At 40.4% G+C, this 20,008-nt stretch overlaps 2 protein-coding genes across 15 annotated transcripts; one reads left to right on the forward strand and one right to left on the reverse strand.

The window, feature by feature from the left end:
- The first annotated feature begins 1,031 nt into the window (after positions 1-1,031).
- On the forward strand, positions 1,032-13,470 carry SRSF10 (serine and arginine rich splicing factor 10). Of its 11 annotated transcripts, none has more exons than XM_077899132.1 (7): positions 1,036-1,246; positions 2,879-2,983; positions 6,542-6,645; positions 8,145-8,307; positions 8,541-8,594; positions 8,729-8,830; positions 12,154-13,470. In XM_077899132.1, exons 1-7 carry the CDS (start codon positions 1,182-1,184, stop codon positions 12,212-12,214), a joined length of 654 nt encoding a protein of 217 aa, XP_077755258.1. In that variant the 5' UTR covers positions 1,036-1,181; the 3' UTR covers positions 12,215-13,470. The 11 variants fall into 11 exon arrangements, with proteins under 11 accessions (XP_077755257.1, XP_077755265.1, XP_077755263.1 ...); XM_077899135.1 differs by lacking the exon at positions 12,154-13,470 and adding an exon at positions 11,920-12,147; XM_077899133.1 differs by lacking the exon at positions 12,154-13,470 and adding an exon at positions 3,428-3,790 and having other exon boundaries at positions 1,202-1,246; positions 2,879-3,050; positions 6,549-6,645; positions 8,729-10,190.
- Positions 13,471-15,816: 2,346 nt separating this feature from the next.
- PNRC2 (proline rich nuclear receptor coactivator 2) lies at positions 15,817-19,715 on the reverse strand. 4 transcript variants are annotated; one of them, XM_077899144.1, is made up of 3 exons: positions 19,561-19,715; positions 18,459-18,659; positions 15,817-18,177 (listed from the first exon to the last, which is right to left on the reverse strand). In XM_077899144.1, the coding sequence occupies exon 3, from the start codon at positions 18,157-18,159 to the stop codon at positions 17,740-17,742; it is 420 nt and encodes a 139-aa protein (XP_077755270.1). In that variant the 5' UTR covers positions 18,160-18,177; positions 18,459-18,659; positions 19,561-19,715; the 3' UTR covers positions 15,817-17,739. The 4 variants fall into 4 exon arrangements, with proteins under 4 accessions (XP_077755270.1, XP_077755269.1, XP_077755268.1 ...); XM_077899143.1 differs by having other exon boundaries at positions 18,459-18,663; positions 19,561-19,706; XM_077899142.1 differs by having other exon boundaries at positions 19,466-19,645.
- Positions 19,716-20,008: the final 293 nt, after the last annotated feature.

The following is a 20,008-nucleotide window of genomic DNA, read 5'->3' on the forward strand; positions in this document are numbered from 1 at the left end:
AATTGAATCTGGTAGAGCAGGGAATGGTTCTCAATCTGTGGTCTGGGAAGGGTCCCTAGAACCTCTTCAAAGAGTTAAAATCATAGTAAACATTGTCTTTTTCATGCGCAGTCTCTCACAAATACACAGTGGAGCTGCTGGGAAGCTACAGGATGTGTGATGAGGGGGGTGTGGAATGTGTGCTTGCGTGTTCCTGCGTCCTAAAACTTTCTCCATTTTAAATTCTAGCTCAGTAAATATTAACACCTACAACCCGCATAAACAGAACTCTTTGGCATTTTCCCTAATTTCTAAGAGCATGAAGAGGTTCTGAGACCCAAAAGTTGGAAGGACCCCTGCAATACGGGCCACTAGCAACAACAACAACAACAACAACAACAACAACAACAACAACAAAATAGCTGTGGATGACAGTGGAGATGAAGATGTGAGATTTGCATTGCATTGCAATCGAAAGGTTGAGAGCGGCCTAATCGGGAGGAAAGAGGCTGGAGAGGTGGAGGAAATGATGGAGAAGGGGGCAACCCGGGGCACGGGTCCTCCGGGAGTGCGCCCACGACGTGCAGAGAGCTGTGCGGAGGCACCCCCCCCCCCCAACAGGGACATAAATCTCGTCCCCTTGCAGGTCAGCGATCTCATAAAAGCTAAGGCATAACTTGGACCAGACAGGAAATCGTACGGCGGTCTCTTCGATTTCTAATTTTTTAAATTGTCAGGTTAGCAAAAACTGTAAGCTTCGGGCGTAGGGGGTTAAAACCTCTACTTCCTGACTTGCAAGGGGAGGAAGGGAGGGGAAACCGGTGCAAAGCAGAAAAGGGCGGGAAAATAAAGCACGAAGAAAAAAAAAAAAAAAAAAGAAAGAAAGAGCGGGCTTGGGGGAGGGGGAAGAGGCCGCGCCAGAAGCCAATGAATGAGAGCGAGGCTGCGGCACGTATCCACCCCCCGCCCCCGCCGCCCGCCTGCGCAGGCGCACGCCCGGTGATCTCGCGGGAAAGAGCCGTTGCCTGTCCCGGCGTCGAGCCCAGGTGGCGGGGGGAGGGGGTGGAGGCGGGAGTGAAGTCTCGCGAGAAGAGGCGGTTTCGTAGCGGAGCCCTCGGGCTGAGTGTCTGAGGATCTACCGCCGGATCCGCGGACGGTTTCCTGAGCCCGTTAGTGCCCCTGCCGAGACTCACGTCGCCGTCATGTCCCGCTACCTGCGCCCCCCCAACACCTCTCTGTTCGTAAGGAACGTGGCCGACGACACCAGGTGTGTACAGGGGAGGGGCTCCGGGCCTACCCGGGGAGGCCGCGGGCGCTTGGGGAGGACTCGTGCGGCGGCGGCGGCGGCGGCGGCGCGCTGGGCCGGGGGAGGGGAAGGCGAAGATGGCGGGTCCCGCGCGGGCTTTCGGGCCCCGGCTAGGCCGCGCCGCCGCCTCACCCGCCGCGTGGGAGCGAGGGCGGCGCCCGGGTCCTCCCAGGCCGCGGGGGGGGGGGGAATTGGGGGAGGAACGCGGGCCGCGGGGGGGCGGTTGGGGGAACGCGGGCCGCGGGGGGGGCGGTTGGGGGGAACGCGGGCCGCGGGGGGGGGGGACGGTTACGGGGGGAACGCGGGCCGCGGGGGGGCCGGTTAGGGGGGGAACGCGGGCCGTGGGGGGGGCGGTTGGGGGGAACGCGGGCCGCGGGGGGGGTTGGGGGGAACGCAGGCCGCGTGGCGGGGTTTCGGTCTCCCCTCCTCCCTTGCACTCGGGAGCCCCTTCCTCCCGGCGTCTCGGTGCGCCCAGCCCCCGCCGCGGCCGAACGCCCCGCTCTCCGCATTGATCTGAAGTTCACGTTCTTTGGGGTACACGCCCCCTCGGCCCAAGGGGGGGGGTGTTGTTTTGTTTTGTTTTGTTTTTGGTAGTTAAATTGCAGCGAAATAACGGGATCGGGGGAGGGGCACGTGCGGCGAAGCATTCGCAACCCTTTTTTTGTTGTTGTGTTGTACTTCTGATTTTGAAAATGTTGGAGAGGTTTGGAGAAAGGGAATGTTGGAAATGGGAAGATAAATTATTCCAATTAGACGGTGCGAACTAGTTCTTCCCATCTGCCGGAAATAACCGGTCGCCCCTTTGAGAAGTGAGGTTTAGGACGCTGTAAAACTAAAATTGGATAATCCGGCTTTGTTCTCACCAATTCCCTTAATTGCTTGTAGTTGCCATCAGAATTTTTTTTTGAAAGAGGTCTCATCAGTAAAAGATATGTTAGGTTTCACAATCGCCCTAATCCCTGAAAAGGCAAATTTATTTTGGTACCCCTGTGTGACTTATATTTTTCTGTCCTAACTTTAGGTAGGAAAGTAAACTGTGTCCTAGAGTCTAGAATATTTTTCCTTTATGTCATTTTGACCTTTATGATTTGAGGAGTTACATTTGTGACTTTACAAACCTTTACCTCCTATTAAGTGTCCCACCCTGTCGCTAAAATTTTAGTATGGAAGTGCTTGATATTTTTCGGAGTACTAGTATTGGTTTGGTACTTTAAAAGAGAAACACTAGAAATACGTAGAATCTAATGCTACTGTGCCTTTTATGAAAAACTAAAGATGTGGTTAGAAACAGTAGATAAATTGTGACCAGGTTTCCTTAGGTGCCTTTTCCTGTTCCTGTAAAATAGTAATACAGACTGCATTGTCTTCCAGAGATCTTGGATCTTAGTGTTCCTTTTTCAGAAAAGAGATTGCCTGTATATTTTTATGCACTTAAAGTTGCCTCTTGATGTTGAGATTTAGAAAGCAAACGGTCACCCAGGGGTACGGCACAATCCCTTTCATTTATTCAGATTACAGAAAGATAGCTATTTCTTACAATTTTTTTTTAAAGAAGTGAAAATAAAAACTGGGGGTCTTTTTATGATGTTTTAGGTCTGAAGATTTACGACGAGAATTTGGTCGTTATGGTCCTATAGTTGATGTGTATGTTCCACTTGATTTCTACACACGCCGTCCAAGAGGATTTGCTTATGTTCAATATCCTTTCTTCAGATGGCTGATTAGTGAGGGGTGTTGGAGTTTGAAATTCAAGTTTATGTAAGAGGTAACATCTAAAAAGTAGTTTACTTTTGTCCTCTAATGTTTTATGTCTTCAAATTTTTTGAAAATTAATTCTGACTCACACATTGCTCTTAACTATTTCTTAAAGTTAATCCAAAAACAGTAAAGTATTTAAATTCCCATTCATGCTGCTGAAACTCAAATCAATGATTATAGTATGTGATTTAAATTTGAATACACTCTGGTTGCTACCACCTATAATGTAAGTCAAATTAAAAGTTAATATGTTCTTGTGCTTAGCAATTAAAGTTTGGTATTGTCTGTTAATTTGAATCACTTGATCAAAAACAAATTGTATAACAATGAGGTAAACTTCTTTAATATTGTCCCCTAATTTGCTGTCCTCTGTTGTTACCTCAGAGAATGTAAAGCTGTACAGTTATGGCGACCCCAAAGAGAAAGCATGAAAGAACCTTTAGAGTAGAGTTCAACACTTAAGGCAAGTAGACAAGCCAAAGACCTCTTAAGGATCAGGCTTGAAGAGAAGGGAGAGTTTGGGAAAAGAAAAAATAAAGAAAAGCTGGAAGAAGGACAAGCCTAATGGGAGACAAAGCCTCGCTTTATCTACAAAAGGGGGAAAAGGTTGTTTTTCAAAGTTAAAGATAAAGCCATCTGTCATATTTGGCCAAGCATCTCATGACAAGTCCTTCTGACAAGCACTTAAAGAGTTAAAGGTCAAGATGAAGTTGAATGATGGCCAAGATTAAAGGAGTCATACCTGATGTATCCTACAGAATAACTTTTCCTTTTTTTTTTTTTTTAATGTTTTGTAAGCAGTTAATTTTCAAAACTATTCTGGTTTGGTCTAGTGACAAAACCTGTAACTTGATTTATGTGGGCCTTGATGTTGTGATTGTGGTCTTGTATAAATGCACTCTCTCTTAGCTTGTCAAGTTAAAGTGTACCAGGATGTAATGTTAAGTTTAAACTCAGCATATTTCTGTTTTGGACCAGATGGTCAGATCCCATAGGGTAGTAGACAGTGCTCTTTGGAGTAGCATGAGGTTCTACGGTCAAGCCGACTCCACAGAGTCGTGCTTAAAATGGGAGACAGATGCTAGCACTGGGAACTACTTAGAAACAATTCTGGTAGTCTTGTAAGGTCAAATCCACTGGAGATAATACCTGTTTATAGATTTTAAAGTGGCTGGGGTTGGGGGGTGGGCGCACATACATACCCCTGACTTCTAAACTTAGCTCTCTGAAGGCTGCTGGTCCTGCACTGCTTTCCCACATACCATCAGTTAGCCCTGAGTGGATTGCAGAAGACATTCTCCTTTGTATGAGTACCTAATCAGAATCTATAGGAGGTCATTCCCTGACCTGGAGTTTTAGGTGACCTTTAACTTCCTTCAGTGAGACAGCAAAGGTTTGGGCTGTGGGCATGAGACTAGGAAATATTGTTACTGCTTAAATTCAGTAAGTCTCTTGAAACTTAGCAGGAGTCCTAGTGAGACTTAGGGGAAATGCTGAAAGCTGTTACTTCTACAAAGGTAGTTAGTGATCAAGGACAGGTGAGAGAATTGGTTGCAAAGCTCTGTTACAGAGAGAATAAGAGCTATATTTGGCTTGTGGTTGTTTTTTTTGTTTTTGTTTTTAAGCGATGCTTTCTGGCTTCCGTGTTGACCCAATTTTATCTAGGTTGGGGTGGCTTGGGAACCTGGATCAACAGTGATTTGACTCAAGAGTATGTGATACTTGGGCTAGAAGAGAGTTGTTATCCGTCTAAAGGAGAATCACATACTTATACCTAAAGTCTTTTTATATTCTTAAAATAGTTAAAAAGAAATCAGTCTCAGGATTTTGCAGATCCTGAGTACAAATTTCTCCATTACCAACATCAGATTGATATTTGACCCCGTTCCCAGTTAGCCTTTTCTTAACACGTATAGTAGAACTTTGCCGTGGTTCATCCAGCCCAAGATTCTGTTTTTGAGGGTAGGTCCAGAAAAGGAGTTAATCTCAATAACTTTGATACCTTTTAATTATAACCCTCTAAAAAGAAAATTATATTCTGTCCCCTGGGATAGTAAGTAGTATATCCATTAAGTGAACTTTTAAAAATACTTTTAGAGCTCAACTTCATTAATCTTGAGGGGTATTCCATTATATTACTCAGCATTCTAAACTCCCTATCATCCTTTGCTTTTTCATGTTGAAAGCCCCATGACTTAGGACTTGGGGAAACCTGTCTTGCATTAACATGCACGTAATAGCTTCAGGACGAGAGAACTGGGAACTTGATACGGTTAACTCCTTTCAGAACAAAAAATAGGAAATCTGATGAGGCAGACCTTTTTGATATCTGAAATGGATATTAGTGTCAGTCTTGAAGGGAGTGTGTATCTTTGGCGATGTTTTTTAATCAGCTCAAGATCTGCTTTCTTGTCTCTCAATTTTGAGATATGTAAATGGAAAAGTTAGATTTTTAGGATAGAGTGAAAAATCTATACCCAGACTTAACCTGTTTCCCTTTCCAAAGCTTTTATATCAAACTGCTCTGAATATTTGTTTGGCTTCCATCAGAATGGTGGTTTTAAGAAAGGAGCTAAATTTGGGCAGAATAACTTTGTAAAGTCAAGGGTTCACATAGTTTTATTGCTGACAATGAGGGAAGAGGGCAAGGTGGCAGCAGCATCTCAAGTCAGAAAATGGTACTCGCAGACCCTCTCAGGTTTATATAAATGTTACCTTGAAATTCTCAGGTTAAAAACCAGTCCCAGACCCACTTCTTGCAGGAAGCTGTATTTTTAGTATTACAGTTAGGGCTTTCCAGTCCAGGAATCTTTAGAAATGGTCTGTTATTTTTTTGACCGCATGCTTTTATAGTCTGTGCATGGGTGTAATACGCTTTTGGTATAGTGATGTCTTGAGTATTTATTGCTTGATTCTGTCTTGATAATCCACAAGTGGATTGCATACCAGCCTTCACTGTATGGCATAAGGAAGACAGCTACATGAAGTAATAGTGTTAGGTATATCGGAGAAAAACAGCAAAATAAGATGGAAGTTAATGCTTTATCTCTTGTAAGGTAAGGTATATTCTGCTTGCTTACACAAGAACTATTGGCATTTTCTTTTTTTCCTTAAACATAAATGAAAAACAGTTTTGGTTTTATTTTAAGAAATTTTTGTTTTAGTATACAGCATAGAGCTGATATTTTTTGTTTTGTAAAACTTTCATTAAAACTTGGAAATTTTTTGCTAGCATTACTTGGTAGTTCAGCTACAACAGATCTTTAATAACTTTATAATGTGTATTCACGTGTGTTTTCAAATGTATGCTGTAGGAAATCACAAGTGCTTTTAATGCTGTGAAGTGTCTATAGCCAAATTAACCAACCTAAATAAGTGAGGTCTGGATGATTTTCTAGAATAATATTGAAAGATTGTGAGTTGTTCCAGACTTGCCATCTGAGCATTCATTCATTATCAAAGTATGCAAAACTTCCCAAGCCCCTTAACATTTAGCACATTTGAGGATGTCCGTGATGCTGAAGATGCTTTACATAATTTGGACAGAAAATGGATTTGTGGACGCCAAATTGAAATACAGTTCGCACAGGGGGATCGAAAGAGTAAGTACCCTTATGCCTAATATATGTATATGTATAATACGTCATTTTTAAACAGTGCTTAGTATCTTCTTATTTTTTTTTTTTTTGGAAGTATTTGCAATTTGTCTTTCTGTTCGAAATCTAAAAAGATAATTTTTGAATAGATAATCTCACATACTTTGCAAAAAAGGTAGAATGTGAAGATTAGAATGCCTGAAATACGTGTTTGGACTTTTTAAGAAAGTCGATCAATACTATGCGCTGCGGCGTGTTTAAATTACTGGGGGTGGAATTAAAAGGGAAATAATTTGGAAAGTATTGGGTCCTTTCAGCCATTTCTCTTCATAAAGACCATCACAGTATAATTGGCTATTTGTGTGGGTGCTTGTCTGTGGAAATGAATAGATAGAATTAAACTGAGAAAAATTATAGGTGAAACCTAGAATTGATTTTATATTAGTTTGTGGTTTTTATTATGCAAGCAAACACCAGCTAATCAGGTGTAGGCTGCATGCTAATGAGGCAGGAGTACAGGCTTTGGAGTCATAGACCTGGGTTTGAATTTGGGCTCAACCATTTTGTTACCTTGGGCAATATATTAAGAGATGAATATAGCTGCTGAAGAAAGGAGGGGCATGGAAGTAGACGCTAACTGCCAGTAATTCTCTGGTTCTTGCATTGGGTGGTGGGTTCTTGGGTATTCGCTGTGGTATTTTTATAAACACACAGACTTTAGTACTTGCTTCATAGACTTGAATGAGGTAATGGGAATTGAGGACTGTTCAGGGGTACTGGCTAAGGCATCCGATAAGTGCTCTTTTCCACTTTTGTTGTGTTCTCTCAGAACCATATAACCAACCATTATCACTGCATTTTGATACTAAAACATTGTTCCTAGGCTACCAATAAGTATTTTATCGTTGTTAATTGTATTCCTAAAAAGTGAAAAACGCACAGAATAATTCCAAATTATCATATGGTTCAGTCATTCATATTTTAATTTGGAAATTTTAAAAATGTGGTAAATTTTCCTCATGTTGGAGTTAGTGGCATATTTTTTGACAGCAAGCCAAATGGTGAAAAGGTCTGAAAAAAAAAATGGGAAGATACTTGAAAGTATCATTTTTATTTTATTATTTTTTTTAAAGATTTATTATTTATTTATTCATGACAGACACGGGGGTGGGGGGGGGCAGAGACACAGGCAGAAGGAGAAGCAGGCTCCATAGAGAACCTGACATGGGACTCGATCCCGGGTCTGCAGGATCACGCCCTGGGCTGCAGGCAGCACTAAACCGCTGCGCCATAGAGGCTGCCCGAAAGTATCATTTTTAACATAAAACAGTATTTTGATAGACTTCCTTAAAAACAAATCCCTTCTCCAAGATCAATAGTTGTATTAACCTTGATGCCGATTTAGGGGTATAAGGGAGGCAAATAAGGAAAATTTTCCTATAATTTGAAGACTTACTATATAAGGTATTAACATTTCTAAATATTTTGTTTTGTTTATTTCATAGCTCCAAATCAAATGAAAGCCAAGGAAGGGAGGAATGTGTACAGTTCTTCACGCTATGATGATTATGACAGATACAGACGTTCTAGAAGCCGAAGTTATGAAAGAAGAAGATCAAGAAGCCGGTCCTTTGACTACAACTATAGAAGATCTTATAGTCCTAGAAAGTAAGTGTGATGTGTGTAGTACAGTAATATTCAGAAAAGATTTATGTTTGTTAGCTTTTAATTTTTTAATATTTTGTACACTTTAATTATATACATTGAATGCTTCATTGAAACTAAAAATATTTTAGTGCTTCATTTAAAAAGTTTTATGGCTCATTTTTTTTTAATTAAAAATTTTAGAAGACTGTAAATAGACATTTGTCACTGTTTGCTCTTTCTGATGTACTTTTTAGCAGTAGACCGGCTGGAAGACCACGGCGTAGCAGAAGCCATTCCGACAATGATAGGTAAATAACTTTGCTTTGAAAAAGACTTAAACGTTTTTTCAATTTCAGAGTGAACTTTTGCTCTAAAAATAACAAATTTGATTAATATAGAATCTAATTTTTACTCTAATTGTATCTCTCCTCTGTTTTGAAAGATTCAAACACCGAAATCGATCTTTTTCAAGATCTAAATCCAATTCAAGATCACGGTCCAAGTCCCAGCCCAAGAAAGAAATGAAGGCTAAATCACGTTCTAGGTCTGCATCTCACACCAAAACTAGAGGCACCTCTAAAACAGATTCCAAAACACATTATAAGTCTGGCTCAAGATATGAAAAGGAATCAAGGAAAAAAGAACCACCTAGATCCAAATCTCAGTCAAGATCACAATCTAGGTCTAGGTCAAAATCTAGATCAAGGTCTTGGACTAGTCCTAAGTCCAGTGGCCACTGATAGTAAAAACCTTGATATTTTTAGGCATGTATCATTCATTTACTCATAGTTTGGTTTACTTAAATTATCAGGAATACAATGTTGCAATGATGCTTAAAAAAACACTTGTCAGTTTTCCCTGTACCAGGCAAATGGTTATAATTAAAATGATATGCTGTTGAGAAGCCACTCTTAAGAGTCCAGTTTGTTTAATGTTATGGGCAGCTACCAATTTGTGGTGTCTCTGTATATTTTTGTAAAGATTCTCATTTTTTATGCTTGAAGTATTGGTGAAAAGATGTTGGTTGACCATAATTTGCAACATTGTCTTATTAAAAATAAACTTTCATATCCATATTTGGTAGAACTGTTAACCTAGAAATGTAGCTTGCTAATAAGATAGAATGATACAAAAGTGAAGTTGTAGCCACAGTACAACACTGATCAGACACATTTAGGTTCAGGGTGGACCTTTTTGTCTTGTTAAGATGTCTAGGCCCGTGATAATAGTTAATTTAAGACAGAGCGTGGAATAGTTCTTTTGTTAACCCCGCTGTCTTGGGGAATGATGCCAACCGCGTTAAGTAGGATTGGGGAAGATTGAGTTTTTGACTGAAACATGGAGCCTTCACTACTTTTTTCTGGTTTCTTGAAGATTTGGAACATAAAAACATCGGAAGAACTCACCTTAAAATTTGAGCAGGTCAATGATGGCAGAAATCATTTTAAGGGGAAAAATGCTCTCATGTAGTTACTCTAAACTTTAAGGAGCATTGCTGGTCATATTGCTTAGTTTTCTTACTGCTATTAAAAAGCAGCAAGTAAATTGTTTCAAAGTAGGTTTTGTTTATGCATATGCAGAGTATAAAAACTGAATTTTGATGCTTCTAGCACCTGCCCTGTGCATTTGTATCAAAATTCGTCTACCACTTTATGAAGGAGGCTTGTTCTTCACACCTCAGCTTATTTCACATGAGGCAAGTTGAAAGAGAACACTCCCATTCTAGGTGATTCTATGGTGCCATGAAATTTAAAATATATTGGAAAAAGAATTAAGAGTCACATCTCTGAGTTTGATTATCAATGTAGTACCTGGCAATAAATACCTGACTTTAAAAAAAAAAAGACCCTAACCACTTATAATTTCTAGCATTTCTCTGAGAGATCGTTTGGGGGGCAATAAAAGGGACATGTCCAATCTCATTTCAGAATAAAAGCTAGCATCTTTTAAAATTTTAGATTGCTTGCTTGCAGGTATAAGAAAGATTGTGGGAAAACGATTCCTTTTAGAGGATTACTTTTTTTCAATTTTGGTTTTAGTAATATAGGCATTGCCTGTAAAAGAACAAAAGATGGTTTTTAAATACTGTTTGTGGAATGTGTTTAAAGGATTGATTCTAGAACCTTTGTATATTTGATAGTATTTCTAACTTTCATTTCTTTACTGTTTGCAGTTAATGTTCATGTTCTGCTATGCAATCATTTATATGCACGTTTCTTTAATTTTTTAGATTTTCCTGGATGTATAGTTTAAACAACAAAAAGTCTATTTAAAACTGTAGCAGTAGTTTGCAGTTCTAGCAAAGAGGAAAGTTGTGGGGTTAAACTTTGTATTTTCTTTCTTATAGAAGCTTCTAAAAAGGTATTTTTATATGTTCTTTTTAACAAATATTGTGTACAACCTTTAAAACATCAATGTTTGGATCAAAACAAGACCCAGCTTATTTTCTGCTTGCTGTAAATTAAGCAAACATGCTATAATAAAAACAAAATGAAGGAAATAATGATTAACTGGAATTATTATAGTTTTGAATGAAATTCTAAAAATAACAGTGGAAACAATTCTTGTAGATTTAGGAATATTTTAAATCAGTGTTGCACTAGGCACAACTAGCTTTTCTTTGGAAATGATAGATCCTGCCAGAAAGGTACATCTTTTATATACTATTAAAAATTCCTTATGTAATGTCAGAGTTTCATGATTGCATATTAAGCCCCTTGGGTTAAATAATAGAGATTATTGGTAGTATTAATATAAGTATTAAAATGAAATTTGAGTCCGCTAATTGTAAGTTTATATTTTCATTATTGGATGGTCCAATACTGCTCTTCCCCGTCCTAAACAAGATGTATTGGACCTTATATTTATGGCTTGATTTAAAATACTTCTGCATTGAATGTCAGTGAGCAGTTAATATATTAAGTGATAACCACTTGGGGAAACTGGTTTAGGTATGTTATGGTTTGAATTCTAGCTACTATATAATGACAACAATTTTAACTGATACTTAGTATTTATGATGTGCCAGACACAGTTCTAAAAACTTGATGTGTTAACTCATTTACTTTTCATAAAACCTAGGGGAAAGATACTTTGAGTAACCCCATATCACAGATAAGGAAATTGAGACACAAAGGAAAGGCTGTAAAAGGCAGATCTAAGATTTGAGCCCAGGCCTAGTCCTTATTTATTTATTTTTTTTAAAGGACTATAATTTGAGAAAACTAGATTGAGGAGATATCCCATTGAAATTGTTCAGTCTTTGTGTAGAAACAGAAGGCCTGATGATCTCATTTTTGTTTTTATTTATGTCACTTAAAATGTCCCCTCCCCCCCATTTCCTTGAGAACTCTATATGTTACTTCTAAAGTGACATACCTAACAGCTTCAAAAGGACTAAATTACAGTTGAACCCATGATAGTTAGGATCCTACTCATACTTGATGAGGATCCTTACACAGTGCTTTAATTTTGGGCTACATAGTTCTACAATTATGGAGGATCTACTGTGTGTCTGGCACTGTTATCAATATTAGAGTAGGTCATATGAAGACTCAAGTGAAGACTGACACTTCACCTCTCTTTTTACTTAAGATCTCTCTGCATTTTGTTTTGTTTTGTTTTGTTTTGAAGCCAAGTAAGCAAGAAGAAAAATGACAGATAATGCTTCAGTGAGAAAGGAAAGGTGCTACATAGAGTATGAGCTGTTAAGTTTACAACCCAGGGAAAAGACCTGGGAACTATTGTACTATTCTCTTGAAAATTTGGCCCAGTAAGCTGCTACATCCAGTTCAACTAACAAAATCCTGTATACCACAGAGAAGAATAAAGAAAACCAAACTGACAAACATCCTTCTTTTATTTAAGACCAAACTGCAGCTGGAATACCCAGTACAGTTCTGCTTACTACACTTCAAGAAAGATCTGAGAAAGCGGAAAAAGAACCAAAGAAGGGCAGTTCAAGCGACCAAAGGGTGGGTGGAAGGTGCTGCAGTATGAATACTGTACGAATATTTTGACTCTGGTCTGAAAAGATAAAAGAATGTTATCGAAACTACATGGAATAATTGAAGTCCCTTCAAGTTTGAAAGTAAGCATTTTAGGACAAATAAAAGGAAATTCAACTTTGTACTTGTGGAAACTAATCCCTAAATCTGAATAGGTTTATATTGATTCATGGGTAACAGGTCCATAATAAATGATTGGAAACTAGGATGTCTGACTATCAAGGAAGACAGCCATAGTCTCTCACAGTGCCTCTGTTGGTCTGTCTCAAACTGAATTGGGTGAGAAAAGGTATGGTCCAATATAAACTTTTTCTTGGTTATCTCTTAAAGTCAGTTCCATGTTCGCTATTGGCAAATCTTGCCTTTGTTTATTCCAGTGCCAGTGTTTTTCTGCTTAATGGTTTGCTTTGTTGGCATCTAAGTTTATTGACTTGTATGCCATGTGCAGTTTACATCTTCCTTACACTCTTTCCCAGGTAAATTCCAATTCTGATACTTGACATCTAGCTAAGAGGGTCCATCTCTTCTCACCTCTATCCTAAGTCAGTATATTCAGCAAACATTTATTTACAGAGCCCTTACTGTGGGCAAAAATTGTTCTGGGTAATTGGGGAGAAAAATAGAAAATTCACTTATTTAATAAATGTCTACTGAGCACAATCTAGTGAATCATTACAGTACAGCCTCATTGTTTTGAGGTGTATTATTCGTAATTATTTTACACCATTCATATCTTAACGTAATTATAAGACCCAGAATACTATCAAAGATAATTTTGTGGTTATCTGACATTTAAAAGTATCCAGTATTTCTGTTTGCATCCCATTAATACAAATAATGAAAAAATGATGTTTTAATCTGTAATAAACTGATTTATTGTGCAGTGACTGTAATATACTAGAGTTATATTAAATTGTTAACTCTGCCTCCTCAAACACATATTAGGCGATAATCCCAAAAATAAGTATTTAACTTTGCATTAGATATAAAGGAGACTCTGGGTGCTATAATTAGATTATTTTGAGGCAGACAGAGAGCTGTTATCCCAACTGATTTAGTATGTTCTGTAATTGAGAAAATGTTCACCAGATTATACTTTTTAGTGATTTACATGTACATTTTATAGGGGACATGTTCTGTGTATAGTGAATAAATAACTTTTATAGTATCACAAAAATGTTTTGGATTCCTTAGTTCCTTATTAGGATATGAAGTTTGTTATACATGATTCTTCATCACTCACATTTGAGTTTTGTCATATTTCTGCCACATTTTAGCTGCTTTCCGTGGGAAGTTACTCATCTAAAAATATGGAAGTGTTTGAGCCTTTATAAAAAATTTTGAAAATATTGCACATAACTACAGAAGATATGAAATGGAAGTATTTTTACCCGTTTGATGAAAAAATTTTTTGCAAACTTGCCTAATATCACAGCGAGTAAGTGGCAAATTCTAGGTTGGAGTTAATGGTTTTTTCATGTGGTTCCTCTACTGCTGTTTTGTGCCTTTTTTTTTTTAATGGGAAATTTTTTATAACATAAAAAATAATATAATGGAATCTACAGTTCATGTAGAAGGAAGATTTAATAGATTTATGGAAAAATATATCAAAAGTTACTTTGTAATCTTCCTGAATGAAAAAAAGGTTCAATATAACCTGAGATCTCACAACTAATTGTGACAGCCTGTCTCCATTCTGGCTTTCCAAATTTCAGTCTCCTTGTATTGCTTTTTTGACCATACTGTTGTTTACAAACTCCTGAGATACTTTGAAAAGGGGAAGCTATGACCTAAGACAGCACAAAGATAGTTGAGGAATACTCTAAATGGTATTTCTACCAGGAAGTTAGAGCCGTTCTAATTGAGAAATGAAGAAAGCTGCCTATTTGTTTTCATTCAGCTATTGACATCTTTAAGACATAGTTGCTATGGAAAAGTTTCCTTCTCTTGGGTTTTTTCCCTCTGCCCCCCTCCTCCAACAGTGTTGGTTATGTTTATTGCATTGTGTTTCTATGTATTTTCTAACAGTTGTTTCGCCCTATTAAAGTTGGGATTCTTTATTTGGAATAAAAAGGCATGTAAATTCCTTTTATTGATAATTGACAGAGTAGCTTGTAAAGAAGTAAAAGGCCTTTGTGTGTAGTTTTTTGTAGATCCCGTCTCTGAACACCAGAGTGAAATAAACTGGTCTAGGAACTAAAAAATGTGTCCCCTCCTCCCCTCTTAGGTTTAGTTCTGCCTTCCAGGTTTGTGGCTGGGTAGGCCTTCCTCATTTGCATGAGAGGCTTTAGAGATGTACTTTGTCTCCTGTTTTATAGAGTAATTGCCGATGAGAATGCAATTAAAGAAAAACCCAAAAACCTTTGTTTTTTTTTCCTGCCTTGTGCTTGCTTTTGGAAATAGAACTTAACTAGAAATTAAATGTAAAGCTAGGTCATAGACCCAGATTCCATCATACTGTACACCATCAAAAAGATGACAAATTTAAGTTCTGACAGTCTTAAGGCAAGGCTACATGGCTGACTTCAGCCTTAGAGGATAGGTGGTTTCTCTTTACAACAACTTTTTGGTTCTCACAAGTACAAGAGTTTGGGAAATTCCTGTAGGCTAACCAAAATTGTAAGTAACTCTTCTGAGAGTGAGATGTTATGATCATTAACCTTTTCCCTAGGTTATCCCTAGCTATTAAAAACTTTATGGTTAGTAAGCCTTTTGTACTTGATCCTCAAGTCTGGAACACTTCCCACTTGAGTCGATCCTAAGCCCAAAACTTAGTATATATATTGTATAAATCCAATGAAGTTTCACTGCAGTTACAGAAAATTGAGTTTGACGATCCTTGGCATTGTTCATAGACCTTACACTGGGAATATAAAAAAAACAAACTGAAATTTTGATTTTCTCCGAATCTGTTATTTGCTGTTTGCATGATAAAAGTAATGGCATTGCGCTGGGGTTCACCACCTATTAAACTAGTTGAAGCCACCTTCCCCCCCCCCCCAACTGGAACCAAGTGTGGTTCTTGTGATGCCTTCCCCCCCAAAACAAGTTCCCTGGTGGAAATTATACTTTTATATATTAACATGCAAACACTGGACTCCTGGGGGAGCTCAGTGGTTGAGCATCTGCCTTTGGCTCCGGTCAGGGTCCTGGGATGAGTCCCACATGGGGTTCCCCACAAGGGGCCTGCTGCTTCCTCTGCTTAGGTGTCTGCCTCTCCTGTGTCTCATGAATCTCCTGAGTACTAAAAACCGACAAACACAAGAGTTAATTTGAGGAATCCTTTTTTTCTTTTTATCTTTTTTTTAAATTCATGATAGAGAGAGGGGGCAGAGACATAGGCAGAGGGAGAAGCAGGCTCCATGCACTGGGAGCCAGACGTGGGATTCAATTCCGGGTCTCCAGGATCGCGCCCTGGGCCAAAGGCAGGCGCTAAACTGCTGCGCCACCCAGGGATCCCCAGGAATCCTTTTTTTTCTAGAAACCTCAGTCACCTTCGAATGTAGGAAAAGGAAGAGACAGGTGATTGAACCTGCTTTATTTGACTTGCCAATGAATCAGAAGCTTAGTTTCTAAAGTGTTCTGTGGCCTTTTACTGTTAAGCCTACTTGGGTGGGGAGCTGTTGTAGAACTGACCCAAATGTCTTTATCAGCAAATTGGTTACCTCTTAAACAACAGTACTTTCATTTTTCAGTTCAGTTAATTATGTGCATTCTAAAATAGTAAAGATAGTCATAACAATCTTTTATAATTTATAAAATACAAACAAGCCACTGGGGGGGGGAAGAGGCAATTTTATTTTTTAATTTCATGCTTGAAATTCACAAATGTACATGAAGTACTATGTAAACTTTAGGATAGCATTATTTGACTTGAGCAATATCACCTCAATCTAAGTTTAACTGGGGAAATACAATTTGGCCATTCTGCTTTAAAATGTCAAAAAGCCACCAAATTAGAATAGGGCACTTAATTTTTAAATTGAGTCTCCCATACAGATTTGTAAGTTGTCTACGGCCATACCACCCTGAACGCGCCCGATCTCGTCAGATTTGTAAGTTAATGTTGGATTAATTTATATTTAGGTAAAACACGTTATCAAGATATTATGCAAGAAATTACATCTTTTGCATTAATGGTCCCCTGGGTTGCACTTGGGCTAGTAACAAAATATATACTGACATCATACACTAAACTATATTCATATTATAGATTACAAAAATTATTGAAAGCCAGAATGAATCTTTAGGGTTGGAGGGACCTTTAATAGTTTAATCTTTGGGCTTAAGAAAGAAAAATTAGTCCCATACTGCATCTCACATCTCTTAAAAATAGGAAGTGTTTTAGCAGCTTAAAACCTTTAGTTATATAAAACTTATTACACTAGGATTTACTTTGAAATATAGTTTACAACCAGATCAATTATACATACACTGGCACTTTAGCACAAGGGCAAACTTAAAAACAATTTGTTTTGGACCTTTAAAATCAGGCCATAGTATAAAAACAGAGTCCATGGTCTTACATTCAGCAAATTCATACTAAAATATTCTATTTTCGTAGGATAAATGCCAACAAAACTTTACATATGCTACAAGTTTATTACATATATTTACATGGCTCTTTCCTAAGGTACTTAAAACTTTCACATTATACAGCTCCCCACTTCAAGTAAGCTTTGCAGGGAATGATTTGAGACCAGATCACCGTCAGAATAGCTTATGCAGTGCTGTAATACAAAAACGTATTTTGAAAGCTACTCAATGACCACCAAATACTGTTTCTGTAAGAAATGGTTTTGGTGCATTAGTTGGCAGACACCCAGTGCATGAAACAAACGGCCATTGGGATATATGGTCTCATCTAAATTAGATAGCCCCTAGTGCCCTTTTCCACATTTCACCAGCATAGTTTTACAAAAATGCAACTATTCTCTAAGAAAAACTCATATTTTCTTTTTGGCAGTGCATTGGGTTGTTGTCATATTCCTGGTTTGGGTGTTTCTAGGACTTTAAACTGTTAAATATTCAACTACTCCAATCCCTGTAGGTCTTAACTGGATGCTTATAATCAGATTCACTAGCTTCCAACAAGTAAAACTACTGATCCATGAATGATAATCTTAAATTAGTATTTGTGCCCAGCAGACCATAGGAAAAGTTGATTACCATTCCCCAAATCTAAATTTGACAGGTTTCATTTAAGAGTTACTCAATTGAGAACACAATATCCAGTACAATTCTCAATAATTTAGTTATTTCAAGTTGCACTGATACTACCATTACATCACAGTGCACACTACACGTAAAACAGTTAAGATGAAATCTAATGTTTTCTACATTAATTAGCAATTTTACAGATTAATTCCCTAGTGAATTTGGTCTGAAACAACTGACAACTACCCTTAAATAGAACTAAATTTAAACATTAGTATTTTATCTTATTTTATACCTGTACTTTAAGTAAGGTTTTAAGTTGAAATGTCATTATTTCCTTATCAGAAGGATTAAAGGAAACTGGAACCCAGTGGCTTGGTGGTTTAGGAAGAACACTTGGTGATGGTGGCTCACTAAACTTGGCTCCAGCGTAGTTCTGATTAGTTTGAGACTTAAAAAGTAAAGTGGGACTTGATAAGCTAGAGTTCCAGTTTTGATTATTTGGAAAATTTTTGTTCTTCCCCCCATTTTGCATGGCCTGCCGTGCAGCTGCTGAGGAGGTGTAAGTGTGTCCTCTTTCTTTTTTCTTGTGAACAATCTTCATTTGGGAATTCTGATCCTTGGTCTTCTGTCTGTTAAGCTGTTGCTGGTTCTTACTAACGTTTCTCGACTGAGGGGCTGGAATGTTATACCTCTCTCCGCCACCCATCTTCAGCTTCTTTGTCACCTACACATAAATGGAAAGAAAATATTGAGCAAAATTCCAGTAAGAAAAGTTCAAAACTTGAGGAAGGTTCTGTAGCCCCAAACTTGTAACTCCAGAATTCATTTTGGAAAGAATCAAAACTGCTCTTCGGCTGCTTTAACTTCACTGTATATTTACACTTCATTGTATGCACAGCCTTTATTACCTTCTTTATAAAAGGCTCAATCTGAAAATCTGAACAATCACTTTAAAAATAAAGACAACTGGTTTAGGAGGTTCGTTCCAAAACATGAATTTTGTACCTTTCGGTCTGCTTTTCGGATCGCAGGATTTCCACCACCTGTCCCCTTCCTTGCTGCCAAGCCCAGGATAAGAGATGTTGCTTTCTGCCGGATCCTTTCCTTTGTCTCAATACAGAAGTTTTCATGGGCCGATCCGCCGAGTTCAGCCTAGGAGCTGAGGCCAACATCGGAGTCTCCTAGCACACAAGCTTGAGAGAAGTCCTAGCTAGGAAAGTAGAGATCACTCCGTTACTTCAACTCAAAAAACCTGGGGGGAACGGGATGGTTCATATGGACTCCAGAAATACAGTTAAGAATGGCCGCTTCGTGAACTAGTTAATAAGACAGAAAATCCTCTTGTCCCTGTCCTCCGCGGACTCCGCCCAGCCCGGCGACCCGGGGGCGGGGGCGGGGTCTGCAAGTGTCCCCACGAGTTACGTTTCCCCCCCGGGGAGGGTGGGGACTTTCCTGTCTCACGGATCCTGTCACCAAAATGTTCAAAGCAGGGAAGCATCAGCTTTTACAGCCACTCCCAAGAAACCGGCCGAAAAGGAGTTTTCCTCAAGAGACCACGTTTTTAAAATCCGCTTCGAATATTCCCATCTCGCGGCCCATCACGTATCGCAACACGTCGACGTCACGGAAAGTGTCCCCCTTCAGTTACGAACTCTCGGCTCCTCCCCATCTTCAAGTTTTCGCAAGCCACAACCTAAGCCAATTTCCCATCTCGACTACACGGAAAGGGCTCGGGGCGAGCACCACGCACTCCCGGTTCCACCCCTATCCCAAGGAAGCCGGGCACCCAACCAACGAGCCCCTTCTTTCGGGAAGGGCAAGGGCCTTGCAGACGATTGCAACAGCCCCCGGGTCAGTCGGCGCGCGAGCCCAGAAGGTTCGGGTCTTCCGGGCGGCCCCCGCGGCCCCCCGGCCGCCCGCGCCCGCCCCGGCCCCCGGTCTCGCCGCCTTCCCCCAACAATGGGGAGCGCGGCCGCCAACATGGCCGCGCCCGCGGCGCCGCCGCCACTCACCGACTTCAAGCTCGAGACGGCGGCGGCTCCTGCTCGGCGGCGAAGCCCCCCTCCCCTCCCAGGGAGAGACGACGCACGGAGCGAACGAAACCCACGGGCACCGACGAGCTAGCTGCTGACCACCTCGGCGTCCGGACTCGACCTCCTCCTTCCGCCTCTACCGACAAAATGGAGGTGGCTGCGAGCGCCGAAGCGGGGCCGGGAGGCAGGGCGGCCAATCAGCACGCGCCGCCGCGCCGCCTGGCCAATGAGAGGCGCGCCGCCGCCTGTTGCTGGGGCCGGCCGGGCCGAGGGAGGAGAGCTTGCGGCCGGGTTTGAAATCCTTCCAGAGAGGTGCATGTCGGGAACAACTGCTGCGGCCCCGGCCGCCGACCGCCGACCGCCGACCGCCGGCCCCCCGCGCGCCCCGCCCCTCCGCCCCGCCCCTCCGCCCCGCCCCCGGGGTCGGTCCTGCCCGCGCGCGCTGGGCGCCGGGGAAGGGGCGTCAAGCGCCCTCCTGGCCGCGGCCCCGCGGCTCCGGGGAGGGCGGAGCGGGACCGGACC

The sequence above is a fragment of the Canis aureus genome, chromosome 5, assembly GCF_053574225.1.
Source record: "Canis aureus isolate CA01 chromosome 5, VMU_Caureus_v.1.0, whole genome shotgun sequence".
NCBI lineage: Eukaryota > Metazoa > Chordata > Mammalia > Carnivora > Canidae > Canis > Canis aureus.

Excerpts from the sequence above, each read along its gene's own strand:
- SRSF10 (XM_077899130.1), top strand. The coding sequence starts at position 1,182 with ATGTCCCGCTACCTGCGCCCCCCCAACACCTCTCTGTTCGTAAGGAAC. Across the intron at positions 2,984-6,541 it reads AGAGGATTTGCTTATGTTCA|ATTTGAGGATGTCCGTGATG; the intron begins ATATCCTTTCTT and ends AACATTTAGCAC. Across the intron at positions 8,308-8,540 it reads AGATCTTATAGTCCTAGAAA|CAGTAGACCGGCTGGAAGAC; the intron begins GTAAGTGTGATG and ends TGTACTTTTTAG.
- PNRC2 (XM_077899144.1), bottom strand. The coding sequence starts at position 18,159 with ATGGGTGGCGGAGAGAGGTATAACATTCCAGCCCCTCAGTCGAGAAAC.